General features: G+C 45.3%; 1 protein-coding gene across 1 annotated transcript in view; it reads left to right on the plus strand.

Moving 5' to 3' along the window:
• FAM47E (family with sequence similarity 47 member E) overlaps positions 1-15667 on the plus strand; it is a gene marked incomplete at its 3' end in the record, with an annotated part of 30299 nt that overhangs the window by 8983 nt on the left and 5649 nt on the right. The window contains 5 exon segments of the mRNA XM_080911359.1: positions 1003-1136; positions 7538-7642; positions 8248-8401; positions 10200-10301; positions 10951-11031. Coding sequence (XP_080767485.1) covers positions 1003-1136; positions 7538-7642; positions 8248-8401; positions 10200-10301; positions 10951-11031 — 576 coding nt within the window.

A 15667-nucleotide genomic window follows, 5' to 3' on the forward strand; every position in this document is an offset into this window, starting at 1 on the left:
GCCTTCCAGGGACATCAACCAAATATAGAGTAACAAGCTACAGTAAGACCTGGCACATTCTCACATCAAGGCCACATGAGGAAACCCAGCAGGGGAAAAGAGTCCCAAAGGCAGACCGAATAGTCAGAGATGGCTCCTGCTCCCGCTGTTAGGAGTCCCACAAGAGCATGGAACTGCACAGACATGACATGTCTGCAGAGGACCTAGGTCAGACCCATACAGGCCCCCTGATCTTTGCGAACCTACTTGAGTCCCAAGCAGTTGGTTCTTGTGGGTTATGCTCTTGTGGTGTCCTTGACCCCTCTGGGTCCTCCCATTCCTTCCTTCCCCTCCTCCCCAGGGTTAACTTTATTTTGAGCCAGCCTCTTTCTATGGTGCTGATCTGGCTACCTGAAGCTCCAGTTTAGGTTTTACTTCACAACCACAGTAAAGAAACAAGATGTGGTGTGATCCCAGGAAAATTCAATGCTATAGCCTAGTCACCATGGGTCCACTTTGAGTTGTGTGTGCCTATGTAACAGGAGCAGAAGACAATCTCACTTGCAGGTCTCAGGCACTGACCAACATTTTACTGAGACAATGTCTCATGCTAGCCAGGCAAGCATTTTTTTTTTCTTTCTAGTTTTGGTTTCTCCCCGGAATGTGAGGTGGCTCTTCAAAGGAAAATGTAGATACTGTATTCATAGGAGGTACGAGAAATACCTGAGATGCCTACAGTCAAGAACCACAAAAGCCCAACAGAGACACTCCAAGGGCTGGGCTTTGGGAGCCTGGGGAGGTTTACAGGTTTATTGGAAGAGATGGAACCACATCTCAGAGTCTGAGCATCAGTGGCTGGACCACAAAGGTTTATGAATGGCCCCCAGCACAGTGCTCCGTGTAGGGCTCGATGACTGGCATCTGAAAAGGAACGCCAAAGAAGCAACTTGGTGTGTATGTTATAGAATTGGGGCCCCTCTCCTCCAATCATCCCCTCACCCCAAGTCTGCTTTCTCTATGTAGCTCCTATTGCAGGTGCTGGAGGTGCTCGACCCAGAGAGGAAGCTGGAGGACATGTGGGCTCATTGCTGGGATACTAGGAAATTAATGAAGGAACCCACAAAGCTTGTAGAAAAACGCTCTTCCCAAGAATACCTGTGAGTACTGCTGTTGTCTTTCCTGTGATGAACAGCCCAGGACAGCCTTGTCATATGTAGAATAATTTTGCTCATTTGGGTGTTTTGTTTTGTTAGTTAAAAAAGAAAAACACATAAAACAAACCTAAGAAACAAAATAATGCTGAGTTTCTTTTAGCCTGGGTTGACCTCCAACCTATTCTGTTGCTGAGGATGACCCAAACCTCCTGCCTGTCTTCCCAAGGCTGCCACACCCGGCATCTAGAATACTTGTAAAGAAGCAATGGTAGTAAGTCGTGAAGAGGAAGACAAGACGAAACCCTTGTGGGTGTGGCTTCTCCAACACTTGTATAAACGTGGGCTCCCATGTAGCTTCTATTTGTCAAGAAGGCCCGATGAATTAACTTTGCTCAACATGGCAGGCAGTGGTTGGTTGAGTCATCTCAAGCACATGTGTGCACATGTGTGCACGTGTGTATAACACAGGGAATTGTGAATGATACGCTTGCTAGCCTTTTTTTTTTCCTATTTTGTGACAGGGTTTCATGCATGTACCTAGGCTGAATGGAAACTCTTAGTCTGTCTGCCTCTGCTTCCAGAGTGCTGGGGTGACAGGCTTGTGCCACCACACCTGGACACTTGCTTGTCATTCAGGCATTCATAGGATCTTCTGTTTGGAGACCCTGCTCATGTTTGTATAAGCCATGCCCATAACTGCGTGTACCATCTCTGAAACTTTCCAGACTCTCTGAAACTTAGTAGGGATTCTTGTATCACACCCTGGCTCCCCTTAGCCCATAGTATTCTTGCAAAGATTCTTGGAGAGGAGAGAAACGCAAGCTCCAAGGATTAACACTCGATCTCTTCAGAGGCCGCTATGACCCTGTTAGAGGTGACATCGCCACTCTCCCCTTGGCCAGATACTCTGTCCTTTCTCTGAGAAGAGCCCTCGAAGGAAGCATCTCAACTCACTTCTCTCTTGTTCCTACAGCAGTCACTGTTCCACTGAACTCCACTGACCTTGTGCTTGGTTAAAGGTCACTTTGACACCTGTGCTACCACACCAGTGACCTTGCTTGTGGCTGTGACAAAATCCCCAGCAGAAGCCATGCGACAGAGAACTGATTTACTTTAGCTCACAATTTGAGAGTGTACAGTCTACCGTGGCAGTGAAGGGGTGTGCGGAGCCGACTCACAGCCAAGGTGGCAGGAATGAATGCCAGCTGCCTGTCACTCAAAGCCCAACAGAAAATAGAGAGCTTGAGCCAGGTCACCCTCAAGCCATGCTCCCAACAGTTTCTTCCACCTTCCTTCCAGGGGTTTCATAATCTGAACAGCCTCAGCTGGTGAGCAAGTGTTAAACAGCTGAGCTTCTGGGGCTTGATTCCCATTTGATCCTTAACAGTTACTACACAAGTGTTCACTGACTGCCACACTGTCATTGAGGACACAGTGAAGCCAGGCAACCAGAGTGCTCCAGGGGTACAAAGCTTTAATGGGAATCAGACGGTTAGAGTTCTCTCTGGTTTGGGGGATGGGAACAAACTGTGGGAAAGCAAGTGGATTTCCTGTGACTGTGACAGGATGGGCTCTTTGAACTGATGCAGGCTCGTTGGATTGACTGGGAACTAGATGTCCTTGCCAGAGGGACAGACCTCTAAGGTAGACTAAGAGAAAGGAGGTTAGTTCCTGGAGGTTTAAAGGAGGCTGGGAAAAAGAAACTGACTTTAGGCCTCTATTTACCCAATAATCCTTCTGCTTACCTGGCCAACACCTTTCTGTTCAAGACGGTGGTTCTTAACCTTCCTAATGCTGCGACTTTTGTTCCTCATGCTGTGGTGACCCCTCAAACCATAAAACTATTTTCATTGCTACTTCCTCTCTCTGTCTCTCTGTTTCTCTTCTCACTTCTTTGCAGAACTCTGCTCCCACCCATCCTTTTTCTTGTCCAATCACAGGCTTCATTTTATCTTGTACCTGCTCTCCTTTACTTTCAACCATGTACTTCAGTTCCTGATGTCTTTTCTATACATTCATACCTAAGTGATTTTGGTCACCTACAAATGGGCAATCCAGAATTTGTTGTTGGACCTGTAATTAACATCTCACACTTCACAGTTGGAAATCACACTCTCCATTTCTCGATCAGATGTATTCCTCCTGCCTTGCACAGCTCAGTAAATAAATAGTAATCAGTTGCTTCTAAAACAACAGCAATCTGCCGACAAATGACAACTTTGTAAAATCTAAAATACTCTATACTGCAGGTCTGTTCCTGGAAGCCACTGTGTCTTGTTTGGATCATTGCAATAGCTTATTAGCTGGTATATGATTTAAATGAGAACGGGCCCCGTAGGTTTATATAATTGAATGTTTAGTTACTAGGGCTTGGGAAGGGCTCAGAGGTGTGGCCTTGTTGGAGGAGATGTGTCACTGGGAATGGGCTCTGTCAGTTAATCACCAGGACCAGTCTTTGTCTATTTCTTTGCCTGCTGCCAGTGAATCAGGATATAAAGGTCTCCAACTTTAAAGGTCTGTAATGTCGGCTCCAGGGCCATGCCAGCCTGCTTCCTACTGTAAGAATAACAGACTAACTCTCTGAGACTGTAAGCAAGCCTAAACTAAAGCTTATTTTTATTAGAGTTACCTTGGACATCAATGGGAGGAGAGGCCTTTGGTCCAGCGAAGGATCAGTTTTCCCAGTGTAGGGGATGCCAAGGTGCTGAGGTGGGAGAGGGTGGTTGAGAGAAGGAGCACCTTCATGGAGGCAATGGGAGGGGGAAGGGGATGCGATTGTGGGAAAGGGATAATATCTGAAATGTAAATGCAGAGAATTTTCAATAAAAAAAATTGGGAAAAAAAGAGTTGCCTTGGTAATGTTGCTTCATAGCAGACAACTGATATTTCATGGCTTCCACATGTATCCCTCCCCACCCCTTCCCTTCCCTCCTTCCCTCCTTTCCTCTTACTTCCTCTCCCTCTCCTCTCCTTCCCCCCTCTCTCATGTGTGTGTGTGTGTGTGTGTGTGTGAGAGAGAGAGAGAGAGAGAGAGAGAAAGAGAGAGAGAGAGAGAGAGAGAGAGAGAGAGAGAGAGAGAGAGAGAGAGATTGGGTGGCCATGCACACATCCATCCATCAGAATACAGCCTCACCTCCTAATCCTGTTTCTGGCAGGGTCTCCTGGTTGGTTGTTCTGGTTTGTGAGCTTCCAGGGAGTCTCCACGTAAGAGCAGCAGGATCTCAGGCTTGCACTGCCCAGCCTAGCTTGCCACAGGTTCTGGGGATCAGAACTTGGGACCTCACACTTCTGCAGCAATTGCTTTACCCATGGAGTCTTTTCTCCAACCCATTCCCCTCTTCTTAAACTTAGAACAATTACTTTTTAATTGATTTTTAGTGTGTGTAGGTTATGTCCGTGCCACAGTGTGTACACCCGGAGATCAAAGGATAACTTGTAAGAGTTGGTTCTCTCCTTTTCCCATTGCGGTACTGGGATTGAAGCTTGACCAAAGATGCTTTTAGCTGCTGCGCTGTCTTCAGTCATCCAGCGTCCCCTCTAAAGCCTGTCAGTCAGAGCACAGACTGAGTCTATCACACACTTGATTTCATTCCTGTGCTCAACCTTCACTAGGAGCTCATGGTGCAGACTAAAGTCCACCCTGGTTTGCAGATGCTACGTACCCTGCTCCAGGGCCTTTGACCTCAAGGTCTACTTTGATATTTGAGCCATTCGATGCTTTTCTCTTCTGAGCCTGGGCTCAGTGTCATTTTACCAGAGTTTCTTTGTAGAAATTAGATGCTGTTCCGAATCCTCGACAGCCCCTTTCCACCTTACTTTTTCTTTATCTTTATATCGTTCATTAGCATCTGGCGTGGGATTTTCTGCCTCAGTGTCTCCATCCTGCTTAGCTGAGGTCATGCAGAGACAGGGATTTTGGTTATTTATAGAGTATACAGTTGAGTCAGTGCAGCTTAATCTCCAGACCGTGTTTGGTGCTTAAAAGATATCTCTTAAATGAATGGAAGACAAGTTAATATTTGCATACCCGAGAAAGGGTAGGTTCCAGGGCCATCCTGGTGGAATGCCTCCTTCAAGAAGAAATATGTAGGCTGAGGTTATAGCTCAGTTGTTAAGAGCATTTGCCTAGTGTGCAAATGGTTCTTGGTTTAATCTCTGGGACCAGGGATAAGCAGGATTGGTGGGACTTGCTTGTAATCTAAGGATTTATGAGGTATAGATGGGGGATTCAAAGCTTAAAGTCATCTCTACTATAGTAGTTTTCAACCATAGATCCCGACTCCTTTGGGCTTTGAATGACACTTTCGTGTCTCTATTTCTTTTCATGTAAATGTGCTGGATAATGGCAGTATTAGTAATGTCTTCAGCCAGAATTCCCATCTCAAGAGATGAAGATGGCCTAAAACCTTCACCATTCCCCGCTCCTTAACCTGGTACTACTGTTCCTAATGAGTCTGACATCTCCATAAGAGACACTATGTCTCTCTAGAGCAGTCATTCTCAACTTGTGAGTCTCAACCCCTTTGGGGGTTGCATATCAGATTTCCTGCAAATCAGATGCTTACATTATGATTAATAACAGTAGCAAAATTAATAGTTACGGAGTAACAACAAAATTAATGTTATGGTTGGGGTCATCACAACATGAGGGGCTGTATTAAAGGAAATACAGTCTAGGGAAAGTTAAGAAGCTCTGTGCTACCACATATGGGGTTCAAAGCCAGTTTGAGCTATATAAGAAGTTAACTTTTACAAAGTACATTTATATGTGGCAGTTAGAAAGACACTGTAGTCAAGTGGAACAGCATCTGCCCAGACTTCCTGTGTATTAGAAGATGAATGGAGAGAAGCCACTGTGTTTAGAGCTCAGAAAGCAAAGGTTTGGGGGCCTGGATTTGAAAGGACATGAAGCACAAGGAGGGATCAATCATGAAGACCCTTGGGGGTTGTGCTAAAAGTGAGCCTCTTTGTTGGAAGGGGAACTATTGAACATAGAAAGTTTACATAAAACTACATGGCAACGGTATCCCCAGTAGTCAAAAAGTGTCAACAACCTGAATACTCGTCAACTGCTGAGCCAATAACGAAATGCGGTGTAGCTACCCAGTGAGATATTATTCATCTGAATGAATGGTGTATGTGTCTCCATAGATTAGCAATGCAAGCTTTATGCTAGTGAGGGTCAGTCACTTAAAAACTTGATTGTAGGGGCTGGAGAGATGGCTCAGTGGTTAGAGCACTGACTGCTCTTCCAGAGGTCTTGAGTTCAATTCCCAGCACCCACATGGTGGCTCACAGCCATCTGTAATGAGATCTGATGCCCTCTTCTGGTGTGTCTGAAGACAGCTACAGTGTACTTACATATAATAAATAAATAAATCTTAAAAAAAAAAAAAAACTTGATTGCATAGTTCCACTCAAATGAGACATGCAGAATAGGCAAACCCTTAGTAACTGAAAGACTCATGTTTACCAGGAAGGGGAGAAAGACAGAAATGGAGAGGAATTTTCATGTTTTGGGGATATGTTCTGGAATGAGATGGTTTGTGTTGGTTGCATAATTTTAGAAATACGTATTACTGGATTATATACTTCTTAAATGCCAAATGAAGTTTTTTGAGGTATGGCTTTAGTTAGCCTACGCTAACCTTGAACTCACTATGTAGGTTTGAGAATGACCTTGGACTCCTCCCGATCCTACTGTCTCTATTTCTCAAGTGCTGGGATTACAGGTATGCACCATCCTGTCTTCTTATATGATGCTGAATATGGATGCAGTGCTTTGTGTGCATGGGGCCATTGTTTCTCCCACTGAGCTATAGTCCCAGTCCACTGTTTGCATTTACTAAGCGCTTTATGAATTGGATGATGAGTGACCACATTTGACATGATAAGACGTATATTTACCAATGAGCACGTGGCCTGAAATTTAAATAAAGGATTAGGGATTGGGAGGATAGATAGAAAGATGCAGAAAGAGCAGTGACAGTCGTTCACAACCGTCTAGAGAAGCAGACAGAACCTACCAGACATCCATGAGTCATAGATGAGAGACAGAGACAGGAGAGAGGAGGGGAGAGAGGAAGGGAGGGAGGGAGAGAAAGAGAGAGAGATGTTGATGATTCTCTGTTTTTTAACGATTACAGATCAACTTCAAGTGCAGCACCTTCTACCTGATATATGTATTAATTAATAAGTAGTGCTTGTAACTTTCAAAGATGACATAACACTTGATTTAACATCCTTAGGTTTTAATCAGCACAGCACGCTGTGATACACTTGTCTTTCCTGAAAGAGGGGAATGTGACCTTGCCTGAGAGGGCTGATCATTTCCCAGCGATACCGCTTGAGGCCCACTTTGTCCAGCCTCGTGCTTACTTCTTTGATGATCTCATTGTGTGTAGGCCCAAGAAGATCCTGATGTCATGTTCCAGCCAATGGCTTTGTGAAGAAAAGCCAAGCAGAGTGGATTCACTCTGTAAAAACTGGCTCCCCCACAATGACGTATTGTAACCTAAAGTTACCATCAAGAGTCTAGCTCAGTGTTGCGAAGCCCTCGGCTCAGTCCCTAGTGTGGAAGAAACAAATCAAAGCCACTTCTATTAAACATCATTAGAGTCAAATTCTCAATTCAGTGTGCACAGTGATTGACAGTAGAAAGCTTTGGGCACAGGAGTGTCTGCGGAGTTTGAAAGCTCAGAGATTCAGAATGTTTGAATATTCCCTTTTCTACCTTGCACCTGAGGTGGCTCCATAGTTTTTGTTATTACTCTAGTAACAGGAATCTCCTCTCAATCCTTCCTCCTCCTTCCTGCTTCCAGACACACTTGGCTTCGAGCGCGTGTGAGCCTCCGTTGACACAGCTGCTTTTCTCATAGGCAGACATGTTTACCTTGGTTATCAAGTCTTTTTGCACCTTTAGTCGAAGAACCCCAGTTCTTATGCCAGGCCCCAAATCTCTGCAGAGTTTTTTATTTTTTTATTTTTTTATTTTCTTATTTGTTTTGGGGGAATAAAACCACTATGGTTACCTGCCACACTCAGTGCCGTTTCTTCGTCCTTAAACTGGCTGTATGGGGTTGTCTTATTCCCATCACTCCTCTCCTTTTGCTAGGGATTGCTCTACCTGGGTGGAAAATTTAAGAACAATCTTAAAGATGGCTGCATACAGCTTTCCTTACATAGTAGAGAAGTCTGTTTCTGACTTTAAAATCATCATCATCGTCGTCTTCGTCCTTGCCTCTGTTGTCATCATCATTGTGCATGTGGTGTGTTTGTGTGTGTGCATGCCACGGTGAGGATGTGGAGGTTCGGAGACACCCTGACAGAGTCTCTTCTCTCCTTCCACCTTTTTGAGGATTTAGAGAAACACTAAACATGGTCACCAGCCACTTTTCCCACTGAGCCATCTTGCTGGTCCCGTTTCCTGCCATTTGGACGAAGCGGCCTAGCATTCCTCCCGGCCTTCCACACTGTGTCAACTCCCGTCACCACACCTGGGAATGAAGGCTGAATGCCAGCAGGTTTGCCCAAGATCCCTGAGCACCAACCCTCCTCGTCTGTAGCCCCATGTCCTCCCTAACAAGATGAAACCATAAACCAAGGGAAGCTCATGACATTTATATGCATGTTTGCATTGGTGATGGAAAAGTGCCACTTTCTACTGGAGAGGAAGCAGGTACATCAGGTCTTATGAAAAATTTTGATGATGCTTTTAAGAACGGAGCAAACCAAGGACTGGCTATATGGCTCAGAGAGTAAAAGTGCTTGCCACCAACCCTGGTGGCCTGAGTTTGATTCCTCGGACCCCCACACTGGAAGAACAGAAGTGGCTTCTTCCTGCAAGTTGCCCTCCATGCACATGCCATGGCTTGCCATGCCTGTGCACACACACAGCACATACAATTAAATATCAGATGAAACACATTGAATAGAGTCAATTTCTGGAGACTAACAGTGGGGCGGTTGCCTCTAAAGTGTCTTTTTAGGAATCTGATCTAGACCTCTGATATTTAAAGCCCAAACTCCTTCGTTCTGTGTGCATGTGTGTATGTGTGTAGAGGTGGTGGTGATTTGTGTGGTGTATGTGAGTGTGTATATGTCTACTCATGAATGTCAGAGGACAACTTCTACTGTTGCTCTTCAGATGTCAAATGCCATTTTGAGACAGGTTCTCTCAGTGGCCCAGAATTCACCAATTAGGCTAGGCTGGCTGGCCAGCAAGTCCTGGGAATCATCCTGCCTCTGCCTATGCTTGTGTTTCCAGTCTCTCTGACCAGAGCCCTAGAGGTCCTAAAATTCTCCCGAGTCCCAGCGGTCTGTGAGTTTCCAGCACTAACTTGCATCCCCCCTTCTACACTCTACACTTCACTGAGTGTGCTGCTCCATTTCTTCTCATTATTATCCCAAGCCTCGTTCTGAGGCTGCTGCATATGTTTAAGGCTCTCACCCTGGTTCACAGCTCCTCTTTGTTTCCCAATTTTTATCTCCCACAGTGGGATTCTTCTGCCTTCAGTTTGTCTTTCGGGGTTAGGACAAAAGTCATCTTCCTGAGCCACTACCATTTCTTCCCCTACCAGCTGTGTCCTGGGAGCAGGAGAGAACTGTGTTATCTGTGTACAAAAAGATTGAAATGGCCTTTTTTAGCTGGGCCATGGGGAGGGCCTGGACAGATGGATCAGTGGCAGAGAGGACCTAGGTTCATTTCCCAGCACCCACCCACTCCTGGGAATAGCTCTTCTGGCCTCCAGAGACACCTGCAGGCATGGAGCATAGATTTTCAACCACATACACAGACACTTTTTCTTTGTTAAAGACAAACTTGAAAAGCACTCTAAGAATCTCTGATACAATGTGTTAGAAAATTTTGTGCTTGGGTAGCCAGTATTTCCTTGGGAACTCATGGCTTCTTGCAGGTCCTAAAGCTGCCAATTTCCTTAGACAGTGAGTGTTCCCAGAGCACTGTCTACTTTTCCTCCAAACTACCCATCCCTTGGGAACTGAAGAAAGGAAGTGGGGAGCTCCTGGCCATCTGTCCTTCATTCATGCATTGTAGCTTTCTTTCAGGGAAGTTCAACCATCCAGGAAGAGTTCATCCTGCAGCAGTTTGACGTTGACTATGAGACCAGACGCAGCTGTGATGTGCTTCACAGGCTGAGGCTAAACCAGGTAGGCTGAGGAAGAGAGCTGACTGGGAAAACCACAGGAGGCAGGTTCCGCAAACCGACCATGAGAGGCGACTCCAGAAAACACACAAAATCTAAGGAAACTGAGTTATCTTAAAACTTTAAACACTCTTGCATTCTGGTTCTCTGGGACTCTGGCTTTTAAAAGTAGACCTTCCAGAATGTTATCATGTTTAATACATGTTTGATTAGAGAATGAATATTTAATATCTGTGATAATGGTTTGTATGAAGAAGACATATTGTTAGTGACCATCCATTTTTATAGACAAACTTTTTAATGTGTTTCCTAAATTGAAACTATAACATCTGGTCATATTAATGAGTGCTTATTACTTAGAAGCAAGACTAATCTAGTCATGACTCTGAACATTGTTAATCTCATGCCCAAAACATTCTTAAATTTTTACTTAAATCAAATTGACCACATGTCTTCTTTTCGTTGTTGTTAAGAATTTTTAAAAATTATTTTTAGTTGTGTGTGTGTGTGTCTGTCTGTGTGTGTGTGTGTGTGTGTGTGTGTGTGTGTGTGTGGATATGTGCAAGTGAGTGCAGGTGCCTGTGGAAGTCAGAGGCATTGGGTCCCCTTAAGCTGTTATTACAGGTGGTTGAGCCCATGTCAACCTTCTTCAGAACAAAACCTTCATCGACAGCCCACCTCCCCGTCGAGAACACTGTGGGCGCTGGGTCGAACCTCAGTTCTCGGGAAGATCAGTGAGTGCTTTTAGCCTTGAGCATCTCTCTAGCACACAGCATCCTTCTCGGTCGCACTCTGGCTGCAGACATGGCAGCCGCAGACTTGTGTCAGTGTTTGGAAGGGCAGTAGCATGCACAGTCTTGTTAACTTTCTGTCCATTGCCAGTGCAAACAAGCACATGTCTCACTGTGCGAGTCAACAACAGACTTAAGTGCCTGTGTCTGAGGGACTGTCCTCCCTCTAAGTCAAAAACAGAACATTATCTCTAATTAGCTCTGAATTACCTGTGGTTTTTCTTTACACGTCTTACCACATAGCCTCATTTCTCTGAAGAGAAAAAACAGCATCAAACTCGTGCAACTTTAAAGGCTTCTCTCAGGGTGGGAAGATGGCTCTGTCAGTAAAATGCTCGGTGCATGAACACTGTGGACTGAGTTTAAATCTCTAGGATGCATCCACAGCCAAACACAGTAATTCGGTGTCTGAGATCTCAGCTTTCCTATGATTATGGTGGAGCCTGAGCTCTGCAGTGAACAGCAGAGAGACCCTTACTCAAACAGTAGAAAGTAAGAACTGGCACTCAGAGGTCACCTCTGACCTGCACATGTGTGTAGACGAATACCCTCCCACAAAACACACATGTACATGTATACACACATGTGCACACACATGCGCACATATACACAGTATTTTGTGGGTGCACAATCCTAGGCTCACAGTGTTGGTTTTTATTTCAGTAGCGTGAAGCTGTCACTCCATTGTTTTGATTGAATTAGTTCTGATCACTCTTGGGAGATGCTTGACCTGTTTCTCTGAATGTGCTTTTTTCCCTTGGTTGCTTTTAGATTTTTCTTTTTTCTCACTATTTTACACATACACACACACACACACACACACACACACACACACACACACCTCTTTTTAGACCTATGCTAGGGCTTCACTGAGCCTGTCCAGCCTATGAGCCTATACTTTTTATAGGGTTATAAGATTATTAGTATATATCACTTGTACAAAGTAATGGATTGCATTTTGTCATTTCAATACACATGTGCAGTGTACTTTTTTCATAGACTTTGGGGTAAAAATTTGACCATTAGTTCCTTAGCTGTTTCTGACTTCAGTCCTCATAATTGAACTGCTCATAAGGAGGTTTGACCCCGAGCCCCAGCTCACTGCTCTGTTCCCTGTTTCCTCCTTGTTTGTGGTTTAGTCTCATAACTACAGACTTCATTTCCAGACGTTTGATGTATGTATCTGCCTTCCGAGTCCCTACTGACTCCTGGGAAGCATGTCGGCTACAGCTCAGACACTGCGTTGGTGTCTCTGCATCATAACCCTAAATCTGCTCTGTGTCGTCCCCGAATGCCATGCTTTCCTGGATGGCTTCATATCTGGTGGTTTGTGAGTGGATGCTAGGTATTTTGGATTTCACCTTATTGGGTGTTTTGGTACTTTTACATTTCTATAAATAATTTTGAAAGTTATTTGAATCAAGTTATTTGGAGAAACCTGATCTTTTTTTTTGGGGGGGTGGATCTTACTTTTAAGATTCCCTGAGAAAGAATAAAGTAATATTCAGTCTTGAGCTAATCCCAGCCCTGATCCCAGCCCTGTGCAACCATCCGGTACTTTCCCTCTGGTGCATTTTGCTGGTTCTTTGCTTGATCTTGAGTGGGTTCCTGTGCATGTGCCCCCCCCCCCACACAGCCCTCTCTCTGCTCTGGGGCTCTGTCCTGTGAACTTCTGCTGCCTGGCTTTCCCTGGATTCTTGATTCTCCCGTGGGCTGCTTCTGGGCTCCTCCTCCCCGTGTGCCCTAGAGAAGCTTTTTCTGCAGTCGGCAGGCAATTATGACACTTATTTTGTTTGTCCCTTTTCTCCCAGGGATTACTGTCCTGGTTACTGAGGCACAGTGTCTTGCAGGCTATTGTTTTCCTCTGAGTTTCAAATACAGAAAGCGGGAGGGACGCGCAAGCCCCCCATGTCATTAGCTTTCTACCCACATAGAATTCTCAGCGCCGCTACCTCCTGTCCTCTGATGTCCTTTTAAACTGCTTTTCCCCTCCCACCATAGCTTTGCCCATGCATTCTGTCTGTGTGAAGTCTCCTTTCCCTTTGTGGATCTGTCTCCTTTTAGATGAGGGTATGTGTTCATTTTTTTTGCTGTGGAGACAATTGTATCCTTACCCCCAATGTTTCATGGCACCGTTTCCCTTATCCCTCCATTTTCCTCTTCACTCTATGCATTGATATGTTCAAAGGTGCTGCTAGCAATTGACATGAGACTGGAGAGCTGCCGTCCTTACCAGGGTGTCTCTGACGAGACTGCAGCACCCATGGACTGTGCAGGGTGCAGAAATGAGCCGCTCTGCACATGGTTTCTACTTCATTGCACATGAGAACCACTTACATTGTGGAAACGTAAGGATTGTCATCGGCTAGCACCGTATTCTGGTTGAGACGGTGAACACTCATACCGAGGCCTCTGTTGAGAAGCACATTAGAGAAATGGAGAATGCAGACTCCCTGCAGGCTAGCGATCAGCTACGCATGCTACCTCAGAATCAGTGTCCGACTTCTGAGGCACGGCGAATCACACTTGTTTAGAAGCTGTCTGTCAGGTCATCCTACAGAGGGTTACTGCCCACACTCAGAACTTACAGTCTAGTGAAGTCAACAGGCCAATGGTTGACTTGATGTCTTGCGTGTACAAATAAATGTAAGAAGAAATGATCAACCTAACAAATACAGGGTATGGGCAGTTTCGATAAAGCCTTCAGAAAAGAGATCTTGCTTGTGCTGAGTCACGGAAAATCACCAGCGAATTACCAACTTCTGCTCTTCCCTTGGATTCCAATTCTCTCCCCGACTCCTTCCCCTCATTCTCTGCTTCCCTCCTTTAGTTTGGTGTTTCTTAGCTGAGGGATATTTTGCACCAACCCCCTTTTCCAAAGGATATTTAGCAATGGTTGCAGATGGCATTTTGGGTTGTCCGACCTCAGCAGGTACCACTAGCATCTCATAGAGACCGGGAACATTGATAAATGTCCTTCTGTGAGGAGGTCACTACCTCTCCTCAGCCAAGAGTGGTCAAATCCCAAATGTCAACAGGGCAGAGTTAGGAAACAGCACTGTAATCAGCAAATATTTATAGAGAACCTGCTATATTCTTAGTGTTCTAGAGGCTAGGGAGGTGCAGGGGAGAACAGCCTCTCAGGCTTGCATTCCAGAGGGCAAAGAGATGCAGACAGACAGAAATATGCACAGCACACGAGACAGTGACCAGCTAAAAATGCAAGGCACAGAAAGAAGGGGTGTGTTGGGAGAGGGCGGTCAGGAGGACGCCACCAGAAACAGAATGAACCAGGAACGGGAAGGAAGCCCGTGAGGCACCACTGCAAGTGTGGAACATTCTGGAGTTAAACAGCCTGTCCATAACATTAAATATGGCAGCTGGTGGGGGCAGTGCCTCCCAGGGCTAGCCTCAGCGCACTCTTCCAAGTATCCTGACCTCTGTCCCACCTTCCAGAACATAGTTTAAATGTAGACAAGAGGAGTGGAGACATGGCTCAGATGTCAAGAAAGCTCGCTGCTCTTCCTGGGCCCATTTGGTTCCTAGTACCTATGTCAGGTAGCTCAGAGCTGCATGTAACCCTGTTTCCAGGGAAACTGATGACCTCTTTTGGCCTCCTCTGTACAAGTACTCCTGTGCACAGATCTACACACACACACACACACACACACACACACACACACACTTGCACAGGACCCACACGGTGAGTGACTCACAACTATATGTAACTCTAGCTCCAGGGATCTAATACCGACTTCTGACCTTCACAGGCATGAGGTACACATGTGATCCCTACATGCATTCAGGCAAACATGCATACATGTAAAAGAAAAAAAAACTTAAAAAAAAAATAAGTGTGCTGAGTGGTGGGGCCAAACCTTTAATCCCAGCACTTGGGAGGCAGAGACAGGCAGAGACAGGCAGATCTCTGAGTTTGAGGCCAGCCTGGTCTACAGTGTGAGTTCCAGGACAGCTAGGGCTACACAGAGAAACCTTGTCTTCCAAAACCCCAAATAAATAAATAAATAAATAAATAAATAAATAAACAAACAAAAGCACAAGTATGGAAGTAGCAGAAAAGAGAGTGAAACCTGTTCTTCCTTTATATTTTCTCTCTCCATTAAAGGGGTAGAAGGACAGGGGCTAGCAAACAGTTTGGTCAAAGATAATACGGTGCTCCCGAGGCTGAGCATGGTGCTCCCGAGGCTGAGCATGGTGCTCCCGAGGCTGAGCATGGTGCTCCCGAGGCTGAGCATGGTGTTGGGCTTAGTGAGTTTAACTTAGTAGTTTGACTTACTGAGTCTTGCTCAAAGTTATCACTCTTGGGTGAAATATGTGATTTTTTTACCTGATTTCCACCTGCTTTGCATTTGTCACCTCCTGTCACCTCCTAATCTTCAGGACACTGTTTCAGGACTAAAAGCCTGCGCTCTCACTGATGAACAACAACTGAAGTGGTGTGCTCGTGGACTCACAGCTACTGAGAGAACAAAGGCTCAATTCAAGCCTAGGCCTGTCTACATTCGGTGCCCGTGCTCCATGTTCCGTGTTTAATGCTTCTTTTATGAAACCCAAAGCA

This window comes from Micromys minutus (genome assembly GCF_963924665.1).
Source record: "Micromys minutus genome assembly, chromosome: 1".
Classification (NCBI taxonomy): Eukaryota; Metazoa; Chordata; class Mammalia; order Rodentia; family Muridae; genus Micromys; species Micromys minutus.